At 46.4% G+C, this 18,587-nt stretch overlaps 1 protein-coding gene across 4 annotated transcripts in view; it reads right to left on the reverse strand.

Moving 5' to 3' along the window:
• Window positions 1–18,587, reverse strand: part of Frmd4b (FERM domain containing 4B) — a 316,542-nt gene that overhangs the window by 93,306 nt on the left and 204,649 nt on the right. For all 4 annotated transcript variants that reach the window (XM_050149327.1, XM_050149324.1, XM_050149326.1 and 1 more), the window contains 2 exons: window positions 17,613–17,705; window positions 2,122–2,206 (listed from right to left, as the gene is read on the reverse strand). In XM_050149327.1, the coding sequence (XP_050005284.1) occupies window positions 2,122–2,206; window positions 17,613–17,705 (178 nt within the window). The remainder of the gene's footprint in view (window positions 1–2,121; window positions 2,207–17,612; window positions 17,706–18,587) is intronic.

The following is an 18,587-nucleotide window of genomic DNA, read 5'->3' on the forward strand; positions in this document are numbered from 1 at the left end:
CGAAACTGAAGACACACCGGAGATGGTGGCACATGCCTTTCATCCCAGCACTCGGGAGGCAGAGGTAGGCAGATCTCAGAATTCGAGGCCAGCCTGATCTATAGAGTGAGTGAGGGCAGTCAGGGCTACACAGAGAAACCCTGTCTCAAAAAAAAAAAAAAAAAAAAAAAAACAAAAAACAAAAAAACCCAAAAACCAACCAACCAAGGAAGCAAACAAAATGCCCTGAAGACAAAGGACAGCGTTTTCAGAAAGTAGCTAAGGAAATGAATCGCCAGCAGATTCTCACACTGAAGGGAATGTTACCCAGTGTATTTCAGGAAGAGGAAAAACTAAGTCAGGCAGAAAAGAATGAAGACAATCAGAAATGGGGCTGCACTGATAAGTATGGTTTTTTTGTTTGTTTGTTTTTTTCAAGATAGGGTTTCCCTGTAGCCTTGGAGCATATCCTGGAACTAGCTCTTGTAGACCAGGCTGGCCTTGAACCCACAGAGATCTGCCTGCCTCTGCCTTCAGAGTGCTGGGATTAAAGGTTATGCCACCACCACTTGGCAAGTATGTTTTTATAATAGAGTGTTTATGTCTTTTAAAGGTGATCAAAAGTTCACAAAAAGTAGCGTTGTCCCTAGCGTGTCCACAGCAGCCAAAACCCCTCACTGGGAGATAGGAGGGTCTTACACTGTGTGAGATGTATACTGTAAATTAAAACAATTATGAAAACAGCAAAACCAAGACTTAGAGTCAATTCAATAAAGGAGGTAAAAATGAAATAATAAAACACTCAATCAAAGTCTGGGGAAACTGTAAATCCTTTGCCATGCAAGTACTGAGCCTCAGAACTCACAGAAATTCAGGCACAGTCATGTGTGTAATCCCAACTCTCCTATAAGACGGGAGAGAGTACCTGGAGACTGAAGGGCGAGCATGCCTGGCAGACAAAGAATAGTGAACATGGTCTCAAACAAGGCGAAAGGGAAGCATCTGTACCCAAGGTTGTCCTCTGATGTTAGCACATGTGCTGTGCAGGCATGAGACATCACTCACACATGTATAGACAAATCTCTCTCTCTCTCTCTCTCTCTCTCTCTCTCTCTCTCTCTCTCTCTCTCTCTCTCACACACACACACATTCAAAAAAAGACAGAAAAAATTCAAAATAAATAAGAAGGTGACAGACTTATACCCAGCCCTGTAATTAAACACAGCATATGTAGACAAAACATATGCCCTAGTTTATGAGGGCCAGGGAGATGGCTCAGGATAGTCTGAGGACCTTGAGTTTTATCCCTGATTCATGTAAAAAGGGCAAGAACAGACTCCACACCTGAAAGTTGCCCTCTGACCTCCATATGTGTGCTGTGCTGTGGTGTGTACAACCTTACACCTCAACGCACACAATACAAAGAAATGTAAACAAAGACAAAGAGCCTGTGCATTGCAAGGCTGCCTTAAAAACCCAAACAAGTACCCAGGCCCCCAGGCCCATACCCATAACATTCAAAAGCGTAGCCAAACAAACCAAACTTTGGGCAGGCAGTTTAACTTGACTGCATCACCTCAACCTGGATCGTTTTTTTCCCCCCTAAAATGTATGTCTACTGAATTTTATAAAAGCAACCTGTCCCTGATGGATAGAAATAAAAGGAACAAGAACAACCCCCGTTGACCCATGCGTAAAAAGAACTGATCTGCTGAAAGCCCTCTGGTGCTGAGCCGCCAGTTCCGTTTCCTTGGGAGAGGCACTAGGGACTGGCAGGTGGAGCAGGAACTGGGACTGTGTTTGTTTTGAATTATGGTAAATGTTAAAATGAAGAGGCTGCCCACGATCAACCCATTGTTCTTTCTTTCTTTCTCGGTCATTCCATGTGGAGCTTCTGCTACCTTTGAAGCAGTGACTAAGCGGAGGTGTGACCATCAAGTCACCCTTCAGCAGGTGAAAAGGGGTTAGGAAAGTGTGATCTGGGAAGGGGTGGGTTGGGGAGCAGAGGGCCGGGGAGGGGGAGTTGGGGAGTGGATCACTGAGAGAGACTACATTCTTTCTTTAGTTTGGATGTAAAAAGGCCGACAAGACCTTGTCGAAGTCACTGGGAAAATATTCCGCGAACACAAACAAGCGCCTTACCTTGTGTACACAGGCCTTTGCGTTCAGGAAAAACAGTTCCACCGTGTTCTTATCCTTCAGAAAGGATATGCTCTCGATGTAGAACCTGAAAGACAGCACAGGACTTAGTTCCTTCAGACTTAACTTCCTTCTCTGGGTATGGTTGCATTTTCTCAACGTCAATGCTAAGGAGCCCTATGGCTCTGCTTTTGTTTCTACATCGCAATCACCTCAGTGCTCGCACACCTACCTGGGCGTGGCATTGCCTACGGAAGGTAACTGTGTGCAGGATGTGAGTTAAAGGGAGACTCAACATGGGTCCACCTGCAAACACTTTTTGTGGCTCCTTCTCTGAAGCGCTGGGAGCTCAGAAAACCTCAGACACCTTCAGCACCGAGCCCAGAGCCAAGTGAGTCAGGGACTGACTGAGCAAGCAGGACATACTGACCCTGAAGATGCTGACCCAGTGGTTCTCACATTTGGAGTAGATGGGGGGCTCCAGGCCCACCTCACCCTGCTGTCTCACAGAGAGTTACAGTTAGGCCCTGCTCCTTCTCTTTCTGTGAGGAGCTGGAGTTTCCCTTGGCTAGAAGCCAAGCTCCCCATAGCTCTTAGTGTTGGTCTTTTCTCATGCAAACCAGGAGGGGCTTCTGGGCCTCACTCCTCACACCCTCTTTAAGATTTTCCTTGTGCAGTTTGTGAGCCTGCAGATCCCAGAGATCTTTTTTTTTATCAGAAGAGCTCTGACAGCTCTGAAGTGGGAAGTGGGGGAAGCTGAGGGTATAAGCCTGTTTTCACCAGCACATGGAGCCGAAGCTGGCCTGTGAGGACCGGAGCTCTGTGCTGAGTCCCTGGAAACCCGAGTCTCTGAGTTTCTGAGTTCTTGAACATCGTTGTTGGAGAGTACACAAGAGGCCCACTCTCCTAGGACAACGCGCGCAGCTTGGGCCCTCAAAAAGAACTTGCTCTCAACCCAGTGAGAATCAAAACATAAGAGGGCCATGGTAGGGGAATGAGTATCTGCAGGTCTGCAAAGTCATGATGGGGCTTGGCCATTCCTTCCTGGCTTTCTTCATTGTTCATGAACTATGTGAACCACGAGTGCAGCTGAAAAGGCTGTCAAAGAGGCCATCACAGAAGTGTTAAGACTGTTTGGAGCGTGCCCTCTCTGTGTGTTGGCTCGTCAAGGGAGGCTCCAGCGGGAGAATAAACCTGCGATAGTTTTACTTTAGAGGGTTTAGCTCACTGCTAAGTGAGATCAATGAAGGCTGGGAAGCTTGGGTTTTGAGAAGTACGAAGGCAGGAAAGGAAACGAGGGGTCCCAGGAAAATAGGTTTTTGAGTACAAAAAAATCTAGAACGTCAGTCACCTCTGTTGTTCGTTAGGTATGTGGTCTCGGGCAAATTACTGGTGTGTTTCAAGGTGTGTCATGAGTGCACTTAGAATCCTGGAGAGTTGGAATTAGATACTAAGTGGAAAATGTTAAAATAAAAATCTAAGATTGCTAAGAAAATCTCTCCCCTGTCCTCACTGAATTCCTATACAACAGTGGTTCTCAGCCTTCCTGATTCTGAAACCCTTTAATACAGTTCCTCATTTCCTCATGTTGTGGAGATTCCCTAACCATAAAATTACTTTTGTTTCTACTTCATAACTGTAACTTGGCTATAAATCGTAACGTGAATATCGGATATGCAGATAGTCTTAGGTGACCCCTGTGAAAGGGTCATGACCCACGGGTTGAGAACCACGGCTGTATAGCAAGGCTAAGGTGATGTGAGCTGTCTAAACTAGACCCTGTGCATAAGGCGAAGCCCCTGACAATTCCCTGAAAGGGCTCGCCTGGGACTGAGACACAGAAAATGAGATGCCCGGTACAAGGTCCACATACAGTAAATTCTAGCTGTCGAGGCTCAGCCAAACCTTACTTTGTTAAACAGGCTTGAAGGGTGTGATGAAATTTGAACTATATCTGAAGATCAAGAGGACACAAGATTCTGCTGAGCAAAAGAATAAATCCAGGAGATACAAATGCCCCAGTTAAACAGAGCCTTCTAAGGCCAGTGTGATAAACAGTCTCGGAATTTGACCTTTACCAAGACAACATTCGTGATATTTTGGGTCCTTCCATTGCTTTAGTTGGTTTTATCCTGGTCAAGGCTCAGAGGAAGAAGGCTCAGTGAAGAGGTCTAGAAGAGAGGGAGGTGCTACCCAACAGAGCCTTCTCTTTGTATGGAAATGGTCACACTAATCACACAGTCTCCTGGAGAGTGGGAGAGGCAGGATAAGACGGTCTCCTGGGAGGCTGAGAGAGGCAGAAAACAGAAACCACAGGAAGTGAAAAGGGACACAGAGTGGAGAGCAAACGGCAGGACTTGAAGAGAGGGGCCCAGTCTTTGTGGTGGTGGCTATCAGGGAGAGGGAAGCCAGAGGCTGGCTGCTGCTGGGGTCCTGAAATAAACAGCTGTCTCTATCTCATCCCGCCAGGCGGTGGGGGTCCTCTGTTTCAGTCACTTTCCTTTTTTATGTTTGTTTGCTTTGTTTTGAAACACTCTGTATCCCTGGTTGGCATGCAACTTACTATGTAGACCAGGCTGGCCTGGAACTCACAGAGATCTGCCTGCCTCTGCCTCTGGAGACTGGCACAAAGGCTTGCTTGTGCCACCACACCAGGCTCTTTTGCATTTCTTTTAAGTCTCTGACTCTATCTGTGAATATAACCCAAGGCGGTTTCCAGTAAGAGCCTAAGGGGCAGCATCAGGATTCTGGCTGTTGACTGGGCTCCTGCTGTGTGCTGAGGTGTGCCCGGGGCTCCCATGCACTCTTCCATTTAACGGTCACAATCTCAAGGTTGCTTTCATCTGTTCACAGATGCAGCCGTGGAACTTCAGAGCTCTGCTCACAGAACAGGCTAGGCCTGACTCGGGATCCTTAGACTCTGCTGAGAAGGCTATTAACCAGTTCCTCTTTCTGGCCATCTCTCCAAGGCGCCGAGTCAGCATGTGTACCGAAAGCTAAGCCCTCAGCAACGGTGGCTATCAGTTATGTTAATACACACAAAGAGAAACAAGACATGCAATCATTAGCGCATTAACATGCATGGACACATGTTTTCTCTATGTCTTCAAAAGAGCAAAGTCAGCATCTGTGGGCAACAGTTAGCAGATCTTAGACTAAGGTATAATGTTGGAGCTGTCGAGAAGGGAGAAGCTCTCCCAGGGCAAGGATCTCTTAGCTCAGAGTCCCCAAGTCACACCAATAGAGCCCTAAGTCTGTTTTTCATTCTATACTTCTATTCCTCCTTTAGGCCTCCATTCTGTATTCAATAGATATCTGCTGTCCAAAAAAATTAATTTTTCAAATTGTTGAGAGTACAGCAATGACCACAGCTCATGCATTGTCAACAGACCCTCAGTCAATCAAACTAATCATGGGTGTACATATAACATATAACTAGAAATTATTCATTTATCAAACATTGAATACCTGACTGGCACCAGACATTGAGAAAGATGATGGGGTAATTAGGGACAATAATGACAGTATTGGTAATGAGAATAGTAACCATTTATCTAGCCGGACACCATGCAAGAAATCTCCATATTGTTTTATTTCCATTTTAGGTTGAAGAGAATTAGAGAAAGCAAATGCCAAATACAAATGTTCAAATCTGTTTATAGAATCGATGACTGAGTGACAACCCGTTTTGCTCAAAGAATATTCAACTGTATCACACCATTCTCATAGAAGGACATAGCCTTTCCTTCAAAGATCATATATCAAAAGGGAAAGGCAGCATGCATGGCCACAGCACAGCGTGCTGATTATTATTATTATCCAGGGAGATGGCCACTCTGAATTGTTTCAGGGAGCACCTCTCAGAGAACAGCATTGTACTAAGATCACAAGTGCAATGGATTTTCACACTGAGTTCATAGTAATTCCTTCAGTCTCTTTAAAATCCAATTCTCATTCAGATTTTCCCTCCGCCTCTACCACTTTCTCCTTAAATTCTGTGTCTGAGTCAATAACACCGCATTGATTGGCAGTGGGAATCACATATGCAAGACCAGAAGGCTGCTGGCTGGATAGGAATGGGTGAGACTGAGCAACAGACTAACCACCCTAGGAGGACAGGGGAGTGCAGCGTAGAGGCATGTGACCAGGACAATCTTTTCACGGTGGAATTTAACACTGGTAGAACAACCTACAGATAAAGGCACCTGGATCTTACTTGTCCGATTGGCAGCGTCCTAATGCATGCCACTGTCCTCTGGTTCCTGCTCTCCAGAGTCCCACCAAACGCTGTCTCCTCTGAGGCTTCGTTAGGGTCATTTTCCTGCAATGGTTTTTCTTTCTATGTTAGCTGCAATTGGAAGCTGTTTGTTGGCTGCCAAAGAACCGAACTAAGCGCTAGCAGCAATATACAGCAATATACAGTGTTCTTCTACAGACGTCATTTCTTCCCCCTCATCAGTAAAACTAGATCCAGTAGGAAGCAAATTCTGAACCCATCCTGTAAAGGAGAAGGCTGAAGAACCGAGATGCAATGCTCTCATCTCTCAGCCAGAGCTAGGAAGTAGTGGAGCCATGATAAACTGAGCTGAATAGACGTCCTAGTCCCAAACAAATGCGATGTCATTCTTTCCTATAGCAACCTTCTCAATGAAACCCACTGTGAACGCCGTGTCATGGGGGCCGAAAAGAGGGATGCAATTAACTCAGCGGATAAGTAAGAGGGAGCGTGCTGCCAAAATGAAATCCATCTCCTATGCGTCACAGGAGAGGGGGCATTTGAGCTGAGTCTTAAAGAATGTATGAGGTCAGCAGGTGGCAGTGGCAGGAAGACCATTCCAGGCAGAAGACATATCAACCTGAACAGTTCTGGTGCCAGGTTTTGAGAACTGAAGGCCCCACCTTGTTGGTGGCCCAGCACCAAATCGATCTGTAGTTCTTCCAGCTGTAAACAGATCCCGTCATACCAGATACCGGACTCATCTCTGATGCCCGGGCCCCTGGCCGAATCCTACTTCCAGAGAACAAGTCCCTATCCGATTTCTCACTAGTCTCTGACATTCTTCCCTGGTTAGCCCTGCATCCAGTTACTGGCTCTCTGAATCCGCCATTCTGTCAAAGGGATCGCTGTGACAACTTCAGGTCTAGGGGTGTATGAAAAGATGGTCTTCAGGGACAATGACTCTTTAGACTAATAAATATTACAACTATTGATTCAGGCCTTTTCATAAAATATAGTGTTTCTTTTCTGTGGGTTTAGTATGAGGGGTTCCCCCAGGATTCTGTGAATCTGATGGCCAGGCTAAATGTTCAGCTCTAGAACCAAGCCACTCTTGGAAGTGGTGTCTCTCTGGAGACAAACCACAAGCATGACATAAGATAACTTTTTGGGAAGAACATATGCTTGGGGGAGTTCCAGTCCTTATTTTTCCTGCCCCCTCCCCCAACATGTTCTCACTTCCTCATGGTTTATATTATCCCTCATTAGGGATTCTAGAACGTGACATCTCAACGCCATGGGAAGATAGCCGGCAGTCAGAGGGAGACGGCCTGCCGGTCAGATAGCAAGATGGCAGATGGAAAAGGACAAGCGGGAAGATGGTTCAGTAGGTAAAGTGCTTGCCCTGCGGGCAGGACGACCTGGGTTCAAATCCTGGTACCCTCATAAAAAAAAACCAGGTATGGTGGCACTCATTTCAGACAGGAGGATTCCTGGGGCTTGCTAGCCAGACAGCCTTGCCTATGCAGCGAGATTCAGATCGTTGACTCCCTGTCTCAAAAACTGAGATGGACATCACTTGAAGAACGATTTCTGTGGTCGACTTCTGACCGCCAAATGTACATATGTACACACACACACACACACACACACACACACACACTGGAGCTGTCTGGGTGGGCTCTCCTTTGGATAGTTAGTGATGTTTGGGCAGCCGCCATTTTTACGTCATGGTATCTATCTATAGAGGTCAAAGCAATGCTGTGGGGCCGGGTGTATTCTTGTGTATATCTCAAGGCCTACATAGGTCTCTCTCCAGAGTTCGGGACCTCACTCCGGCTCTCAGTGTCTGTCGTCCTTTTCAGAACTCCATAACATCTGACATGGGCCAAGCACAGTTTGAGAATATGCCATATGGCATAGAATTGTATGGCAGGGGTGCATAAAAGGTGTAGCCAGGCTGCCCCTGACCTTCTCATGTGGTCTAGACGGATTCTAAATTGGTTGACTGCTTATCATCTTAAAGCTGGTCTCCATGTGAAACAGGACGGGAAAACATGCTAAACAATGGCTGCCTGGCCAGTCATGTTATGTTCACCTCAGGTGAGTATACTCTCTCGCTTTACTAAGGTCTTGGCTGTGCCTGAGTGGCAATCTTCTAAAGGGGTAAAGTGGGCAAGAATTACTCAATCACTTTGTATTCTGAACAATACCAAGTAGGTGACTGGCAAGAGGTGGAGCCAGACCAGCGCGTCTCACTCGAGTTCCTCCCTGCTGCTGTGGATAACTTTAAGAACTTCCTTTTGGCTGGGGAGATAGCCCACTCAGCAGAGTACTTCTGTCTTCTAGCCTCCATTGCCAAGCACTTTAGGTATACCTGCCTACCCAGAGGCTCCTACATATGTGAACACACACACACGCCAGAGAGAGGGAAAGAGGGACACACACACACACACACACACCAGAGAGAGACAGACAGAGACACACATCCACACAACAGAGAGAAAGACAGACAGACAGACACACACACACACCAAAGAAAGACAGACAGACAGACACACACAGAGAGACAGAATTCAATGTGGGCACACGCCTCAGAAGCATCTCATCAGCTCCTGATCTACATTCTGAACAGGGCAATTGATCCCTGTTTACTGATGGTAACGACCCTTCAGTGCAGCCAGGCACCTTCACCATGCAAGCTGAGGCTGGGCTGAAATGTAAACCCATATCTTGGTCTCCAAGTCTTTCTCTCAATTGCTGCACAGCCCTAGTACAGAAGGGAGTCCAGTGTGCCCTCTTTCATCTCTGTGAGGGCAGCAGTCTTGGAAAATTCCCAAGAGAAGCTTTCTCTGCTTCTCCTATGTGCTTAGGGCCAAAAGTACACTCTTCCTCTTCCTCCTTCCTGCATTTCCAGACGGGCGAGGGGAGCCAGACAGGACATCAGCTGAGCCTGTAGGAGCCTGCCCTCTTGCTCTTCTTCTCAAAGGAGACTGAGTTTTCCAAACTCTCTAGAAGGGCTTGTGTGAGAAGTGTAAGGACCTTGCTGTGACCCGAGAGGGGACAGGAGTGAGCATCCCCAAGGTCTGTTTATTCAGTGCTTGTGTCTTCAAAGCAGGGTGCTCTCAACCTCCGGAGGGCAAGCAGAGGCTAAGGTTTTGCAAGGATCTGTCTGGGAAGCAAAGCAGGGGAGGCATGTCTGACGGGGAGAGGCCAGCTGGGTTTGGTGACTAATTAAGACAAATGCTAAGGCCCTCCACCCCAAGCAGAGAGGCCTGGGTCAGACCCAAGCCAGACAGCCTCAAATCTTCCGCAGAGAAAGGCTGTATATCACCTAATGACTGTTTTACCTACTCAGCACATGGAGGCAGAGTCTGTGGCTTAAAACCCACAAACACCTAACATGCGTTGCAAGCCTCCCTCACCGTTAACATGTGATGATTCAACAGACCCTCGTGCCAGATTAGCAAGACGTGTTTTGTTTCTACCAAGAGCTACATAGCTGAGAAGTAAAAAAGCTGGGACAGGAGCAAGGAGTGAGGGAAAGCCTGCTGTCCATGGTGGGGGACTGAGAGACGTGGATGGGGAGTTTTGGTTATCAGAGCTTGGGGTGGGGGCGCTGGCAGCAGTGGGTGAGGCCAGGAATGCCTCTTAGCACTTTACAGCCAGCCAAAGACAACCTGGTCCCAAATACCAGCGCTTGAGGAACCCTACACAAAGGAGCACACATTTAACTTGAAAAGATTAATATCTTTGCTGTTCCTGTGTGTGTATTTGTGTGTGTGTGTGTGTGTGTGTGTGTGTGTGTGGTGTTCAGGCCACCACAGTGCATGTCGTGGTTGGTGGGAAATTTTGTAGACTTGGTTCTCCCACTTTTACATGGGTTCTGGGGGTTAAACTCAGGTCATCAGGCTTTTAGGGCAAGTACCTTTGCTTGCTCAGCCATGTCACTGGCCCTAACATTTTAACTTTTTATTTTATGGTTTCTTCTACCCTTCACAACACTAGTTATTTTATTTTATGGCACCCTAAGGCTTCTTTCTTCACTGGCCTCACACACACACACACACACACAGAGAGAGAGAGAGAGAGAGAGAGAGAGAGAGAGAGAGAGAGAGAGAGAGAAGGTATTCATCTGTGGCCTGTTTTTTTAAAAGTTGGCTACAGTAGGCAGAAACAGCCTGCTTATTTGATCAAGAAGCAGAAAAGCAAAACTGTAAGAAACGCAAATGAGTTGAGATTCTGTGACTTTCTTGAACTTGAATTAGGATGGTGTAACTTCAGGGCCAAAGAGAGACTCACATCCCTGCCCACCCTCTGCTAAGCAAGGAGGGAGAAGTCTGGTTCTCCTCTGGACGTTTGAATCCCATTCCTCTTTAACAAGGTGTTTTTCCTATTGTCCTGTTACTGTCACTCCTCAATGGCTGTGAGATAATTCACGGGATCCTGTCACAGCCACGGTAGAGTTTCTTTTTATTACTCTTTGTATTTGAGTTTTTTTTTTTTTAAACAAGGTTTGTTCAGTAATTTACTGCTGTCCATTGCAGGGAGAATTTAAAGAGATGTCAACGATTCATCACCAACGTCATTCCACTCTGAAATTTAACACTGCTCACATCTGAAACTCCTTTTTCTTCTGGAATGATGTGCTTATTTTCATTTCATGTGCATTGGTGTTGTGACTGCATGTATGTCTGTGTAGGGCTGCCAGCTGCCCTGGCGCTGGAGTTCAGACAGTTGTCAGCCACCACTGCTGTGGTCATGATGCTCCCTAAAATAGAACTCATTCCTTGTTCTTCAATATTTGGAGACAAGATCTTGCTGTGCAGCCTAGGCTGGCCTTAGACCGAGGATTCTCTTTCTTTGGCCTCCCGAGTGCTGATATTGGAGAATATATACAACCATAGCTGGTCCATTTCATTGCAGAGGCTTAACTTCTGAAGGCAGGCCAGAGGACGAGATGGCAAAGCACAAAGTGTTCAGGAGGCTTTCAAAGGCTCCTTGCTCCCAGCCATTCAGAAAAAAAAAAAAAAAGGTAATATTTTCCTCTCATATTTCCTAACAGAATTCTCCTTCAAGCTGAAGAGTGTTCAGTCCTGAGTGTCCCTAACAATGCTTTGGGGTGCCACAGGGGGAACTTGCATAGTCTGGGACAAAGCAAAAAGAAAGGAGGAGAAACACACACACACACACACACGGAATGGAGAACCTAAGAGCTACTTAGGGGCTAAGGCTTGGGAAAGTTACTGAGGTCCTAGCGGGTGGATCCGGGTGGTACCAACCTGTACCAGCCCTGCTGCCCTCCCCTGAGGGATTGGGAACCTTCCCAGTGAGGTTAGGCCAGGCCCTGCACTTCTGTTTAAATCAAGCTTGTAATGGCTCACTCACTATCAGCTTTTCACATGCTCACATCTGGGCTCTATTACCAAAAAGGCATATGTTTGCCAAAGATAATTTACAGCTGTGAGATAGCAACCCCCAGTCTGGGAGGAGAAATCCCCAGAAGTCTGAGGGAGTTTTCGCTCACATGGAGATGGCTCGCCTTCATAAATTATAGCCGCCCATTCACAAATGGGCCATAAGCATAATTTTTTGAATTTTATTTTAAAAACCCATTTGTTTAGTGTGTGTGCACACACATGTCAGAGGATAATTTGTGAGTGCCCATGCTCTCCTTTGACCACGTGGACCCTTGGGACTGAAGTCAGGCTTGGCAATAGGCACCTTTACCCACTAAGCAGTCTTGATGGTCCTTATATAAACATTTAACGTATATCTTGAAGGCTTTGTAAGTGGGGGTGCAAATGCTAAATGCAGAAACCATAAGCAAACGCTGTGTGCTTCTCTGACTCTGCCCTCTTGGAGAAGCATCCTGTGTCAGAGCTGCTTCTGCATCAGGGTATAAGGTAGAGATTCATTTATGTTCCCATTGGTAGGATTTCCGTGCCCAGCTCAGGAGTGAATGGGACAACTCACGCCCAGTGTTTAGCCCGTGGCCTACAGGGCTTGTGACATTACAGGAAAGAGGAAATTTCTCAGTGAAAGCAAATAGTGTTTTCTTTCTTTCTTTCTTTCTTTCTTTCTTTCTTTCTTTCTTTCTTTCTTTCTTTCCTTCCTTCCTTCCTTCCTTTCTCTGCATAAACCCTAAAATTAGAAAAAACCACGAATTTTTATATTTGCAGATGGTTTTTAAAAGTCAGTTTACTTTGTCTGCTTCCTCTTGTATTCTCACAAGTCCTTCCTGAAGGTCTCATTCGTCATCCCCAAGATACTGGAGTGTGGGGTGCAGCATAGTCTCCTCCCGTCTCTTGGTTTCTCTCAGCACCCCCACCCCACTCGCACCCCATTCCACTCAGCACTGGAGCTCCAGCGAGTCTGCTGTAGAGACTGTGGTACAATCACTCTCTTAAGCCCCCTGAGTCCAGTGCTTTGCCCCTGAACTCCAAGCTGCCGTCGAGGCCACTCTGGCCTCTGGGTTCTCTCCAGCCACACAGCTCCCTGCCAGGCATGCTCCCACTGCCCAGCCTGCTTACTAACTATTCTCCTGGCCTGGCATGAACCTCCCCCCAAGATCTGATACTTCCTCGCCTCATCTCCTGTTCTTTGCCGATAACAGCTTCTGCGGTAGGATGTCTTGGACCACTCTCCTTCACCCAGCAGCCTGGCTGCGCTAACACTTCCTGTTCTCCATCCTGAACACATTTTCTTTTTCCAGAATCTCTTCCAGAAGAGACTCTACACATTCGCTTCTTTAGTGCCAGTGTCCTCCCAGTGTGGCTGGGAGAGCAGGACATGGCCACCACCACGTATCACGGCAACGCCAGCACCAGCACAAGACCAGACCCAAGGTAGGAACCTGCTAACTACCAGATGAATGGGCACAGCAATTAACTTAGGAATGGCTGTCCACCTTCAGCTGACGGTGGCAGAGCTGCTTCCTCACGCAAGGCTGTATCTGCTGAGCAGAAGCAATAAATAATGAAGAAAAAGAAGGAAAGGAGAAATGTTTCTTTGAGGTTCAGTGTAGCTCCTTTCACATGGTTTCCTGCCCCTGGGATATTTCTAAAACGCACAGAGGAATCCCAAGCTTCTCTTGAGGATCTATTTGCATCCGTCATAAATACATGCTGATTCTTATTTGTTCAGACACAACCCGCCTTATCATGTAGGCTCCCGGGAGACAAGGCAGACGAAGACAATCTCGAGAACAGTGAGTTAATGAAGTTGTGACTCACGGGGGGGGGGGGGACAAGGAGAGAGGGGCTCAGCCACAGAACCCTGTCCAGGGCACACCAGCAGAACCGGGGCCGGGACTGAGGGTGAGGCGGAGGCTTTGGTTCTAAAGGGGAGAGCAAGTGCAGAGCCTGAGAATTTTTCCAAAAATGATGATACTGGTCCCCAGCCCTCCCTCCGGAGGAAATGAAACACAGCATATGCATGCTCATCTCCCCTTCTTACAGCTGGCTGCGGGACGCCAGACTCGCTTACCCTATCTCTAGTGTCAGCATTTGGGTATTTCCAATTGTTTGCATTAAGAACAGTGACGTGCACGGACACTGGAAGAGATCTTTTCTGACTGTGTGCTAACTCATCATCTAGATAGGGCCCGTGTACTCAGTGCACTAGAACATCACCCAATGTCTACCCATGAGGGGCCTTGCGTTCTGTATCCCAGTATGTCACTGACACCCATGCAGGAGGGGTCCTGTGCTGTGTGTCTCCTCCATACATCACCTGCTGTCTATGCATGAGGATATCCCTGTACCCGTACCCCAGCACATTGCCTGCTATCCATGCATAAAAGACCTCTGGACTTTCAGATAGCTTTGCAGTGTCCAAAGATCAAATCAGTCACGTAATACCTTTGGTTGCATTTGTGTGACTGTCAGTGTGTGTGTGTGTGTGTGTGAGTGAGTATGCACATGGAAGCCAGAGGTCACACTCAGGTGTTGTTCCTTAAGGGGCTGTCCACGTTGTGTGTGTGTGTGTGTGTGTGTGCGCGCGCGCGTGCGTGCGTGTGTACATAATATTCCCCATCTCTACCAGCACCCAGACAGTCTCTCTCACTACCTGGAGTTCACTAAGCAGGCTGGCTGACCAACCAGCCCCAGGGATCCACCTGTTTAGGCTTCATTGAAGCTAGTATTACAAATGAGTATCAACATACCTAGGCTTTTTCATGAATTTTTATTTTTTAGTTTTTGTTGGAATTCCCTGCTTGCATTCTCTAGTCAACGCAGGTAACCTAACGGGTTCTTTCCTCAGATAGAAATGTCACCAACAATTCTGTATTCTTTCATTGGAGGTGTGAGACCTTCAGACAAACAAGTGTGTGTGACAAAAGTCATTCTTTAGCTGTCCCCGCACTGGATCCTCTGATCCGTGACCTCAGTGAAGTCCATTCAGGGTCCAGAGAGTTCTATCCTGCCTCACCATTTCTTTAGCCAGAGTAACAACAGCTGCTTAATTGGAATAATAAAGGCTATGATGATATCACTGTCTTGTTGGGAGGATGAATTACATGAATCATTAAAAACCTTGATAAGGGTTTCAAATACTGCTACAGAGAGGAGAAAGTTAACACCGAGTGGTTACAGGACAGTTGAGATAATGCGCTAAGTAGGGGCTGAAGCCCCAGGAACAAGCCAGCAACCGCTGTGGAATCCCAGGAACCTGCTGGAAAAGATAGCGTGGCCTTGTGAAGGACGACAGCCAGGAAGGGAAGGCAGGGTTTGCACTGTGGAATTTTCAGACACACGCTTGACCACAGCAGCTGTCGAAAGCAGGCACACAAATGTGGTCACTAAACAAATGACGCTTGTTAAGATTGTCCGAGGACACAATGCCTTTGCTGAGCTGGGTCGCAGCAGAAACGTGCCCTGTGCACACAAGGATTAATGCGGAGGAATGCTGAGGGTGCCCAGACTTTAGCATAGCCAGGAGCAGCCCATGTGCGTACAGGAGGCTGGACAGCTGCGGGATGCAAGAGCAAAGAAACAGAACTTTCTCTCTCCTTAGTAAGATACAACCCACAAGCCAGGAAACAACCCAGCCAGGTTTGCTCTGGGGTGGGAAACTGAAAGGAGAGGCGGAGGCTGAAGCTGATGGAGAGGAACTTCTCTTTATCTGAGTTTGAACTGTCCACAGTGATAACCTCGTCATGGACAGGCACCTCATTGGCATGGAGCCACTTTCCCTTCGCATTCTGACTCCTGCTCGATGCCAGCAGGCAGCTTTCTCCTTGCTTCTGGCTGTTCCTCCTTTTCCCTTGTCCTGGGCACACAGGCCTCACATTATCATGTTTCAGTAAACTCCAGGTTTTCTTTAGGATCTGTGGGCACTTCTCCAGCTAGGACTTACACTCAAACAAATCATTTCTATGGGCCCTCCTTCTTGGGCATTAATAAAAAGTTCTTAGGGGTTGGGAGCGCAGCTCAGTGGTGGAGCATAGACTTAGTATAGACAAGACCCTGGATTTAATCCCCAGCACCATTATAAACCAGCCAACAACAAACAGGGCTAAAGGCAAGAAAAAAAAAATCCCATGCAGAGTTCAGAATCAAAAATTTAATTTTATGTGTTTAGCCTGCACATGTATCATGGACGCTAGAAGAGGGTGTCAAATCCTCTGGGACTGGAGTTATGGATGGTTTGAAGCCGTCGTGTAGGTGCTGGGAATCAAACTCAGGTCCTCTGGAAGAGCCATCTCTCCAGTCCCCAGAATCAAAACTTGAGAAAATGAACACCAACAAGAACAAGGCTCCCCTCCTCAACCCCAGGGCTATGAACACACCACAGGCAAGCTAAGACTCAGCAACTCTCAGTAGTTAGTTTGCATAAGAACCACAGTTTTGTTTTTTTTGTTTTGTTTTTTTTTTTTGTTTTTGTTTTTTTTTGGTTTTTGGAGACAGGGTTTCTCTGTGGTTTTGGAGCCTGTCCTGGAACTAGCTCTTGTAGACCAGGCTGGTCTCGAACTTAGAGATCCGCTTGCCTCTGCCTCCCAAGTGCTGGGACAGTTTTAAAAAGGGGTGAGATACAGTATTTTTGTGCTTCTGAATTCCACGACGCAGATGAATTACAATAGCATTTGTAAAATGGCATCATAACTTACTTTGCCTCAACATCATCGGAAGGAGGAAGAAAAGGAGGGAAAGATGGGAGGGAGAGGAAAAGAAAGGAGGAGGAGAGAAAAGAAGATGGGGTAGAGAAGGGGTAGGGATGGGGCGCCCAACATCATAGTATAAAATGAGATAATCTTAGATAGTCTTCTGATGGAATCAGCTTAAAATGATTTGACACTTATTATTTTGTGTGTGGCTGCACGCATGTGGATGTCAGGGGCCAACTGTTGGAGTAGGTTTTCTTTGTCCCCCCGGAAAAAGGTTCTAGGTATCAAACCCAGGCTGTCACACTTGGCAGATGGTGCCTTTCCCAGCTGACGCGTCTGAATCAGTTTTATGAAAATAAAATCTCCCAGCTGAACAAATTGGTTGTAGAGCTGTTTCTTAGATTTCAGGCAGGGGCAGGGCTACCACAGAAAGAGCTTTGGGCTCCACTGGTAATGCTTGGTATCTTAAGCTATGGAAGGGGCAGGAAGGCCAGTCTTCAGACATTCCATTTCCCTTACATTGGTAGTAGTTAATGGAAAGTATTTTCCTGGGCCAGCTCTGAGAAATCCCTGATTCAGTTACATGCATCCGTCTCAGGACCTCGTTAAGGGACTTCCCCAAACAGAGCTCATAGAGCATGCAAGGGCTGTGAGAGTTACCCTTGTCCGTCTCTGCCTGAAACAATCCGGGTCTCTGAGGCGTTAGGAGAATTCTTTCTCTGGGGATTTGTTTGCATTGTATCTTCCACGTCAATTAAGACGTGGAATCGTATCAAACTCAATTGTTTCCACATCTCTAGTCCACATTATTCCAACATAAAGTATATCAGTAAATGTTTCAGATTTCAGAGTCGAAAAACCTTAACAGTTTACTCAATAAATTTTTTTTTCAAAATTAAGAAGTAAAATACATCTCTCAGGTTTCTCAGTATTACATTTAATCTAAGAATCTTTGAAGGGATAAAGCAAGATGCTTCCCTCCTTTATCTTTAAAGGAAACAAATCTATGCAGTATCTATGGCAACCGAGACAGTAGACAATCTCTTTCACGTGGTCATGTTCTCAAGGGGTCTACTCTCTTTTTATTCACTATCTCTGGTGACTAGAAATGTTGAAAAATAAAAAAAAAAAAAAAAGAAGGAGGTGAATGCTGGATGCACCCACACGTACCTGACAGCAAAGTGTAGAATAGCTGGGCCAGGCTTCTTAGGCAAATCATGCTCCAGAACTCTGTGGTCTAGCTGCAGCCAGTTCTCTTGACCCCTGTGAGAAGAAGCAAAAGCAAAGGATGGCATGGTAATTTCAGCAACACACAGTGCTGGCAAAGCTGCCTGGAAAGAGCCATGCTTGCATGCCAGGCATGGATACCACGGGCCGTGAGGCCACCTCCACCATTTCTCTCAAACCTTTTGAACCTGTCTACTTCTGAGCTAGTGTTTGCAACGGGAGGAGCTTGCCAAGAGGAACTTGCACATTTGAAGAGTAACCTATACATTGAAAACACTCACTTTGATAGCTATAAGTCTGGAAATGACATGAATATCTATAGGGTATTGTTTCAGTAACGATCTAAATGTATGCAGAGAAATGCAATGCAGTCATAAGACAAGCTGGAGAGACTGCTCACAAAATTGTTTGGAACAATTTCCTGGATACAGATCTGAAATTAGCACTTGAGAGGCAGAGGCAGGCAGATCTCTGAGTCTGAGTCCAGTCCAGTCTAAAATTAAGTTCCAGGACAGCCAGGGCCACATAGAGAAACCCTGTCTTTGAAAAGAAACCAACCAACCAACCAACCAACCAACCAACCAACCAACCAACCAACTAACCAACCAACTAACCAATCAACCAACCAACCAACCAAACAAAAACCTTAAATTAAAACAGCAAGATTCCCTGGGCATGGTGATGGTGATGCATGCCTCCAATACTAGCATTTGGGCACGGGGTAGGTGGAGGCGAATGGATCTCTGTGAGTTCAAAACTAGCTTGCTCTATACAAGATGTCTGAGCCAACTGGGAATATTGAGTGAGATTTTGTTTCAAATAAAACAGGTAAAATAAATTTGAAATTTTAATAAAGAGACTAACAGTAAGTATAACATATTACCTATAGTGCTTTTTGTTTAAAGAAATAGAGCATTG

Source organism: Alexandromys fortis, unplaced genomic scaffold (genome assembly GCF_014885135.2).
Source record: "Alexandromys fortis isolate MF-2015 unplaced genomic scaffold, M_Fortis_MF-2015_v1.1 scaffold_48, whole genome shotgun sequence".
Taxonomy (NCBI): domain Eukaryota; kingdom Metazoa; phylum Chordata; class Mammalia; order Rodentia; family Cricetidae; genus Alexandromys; species Alexandromys fortis.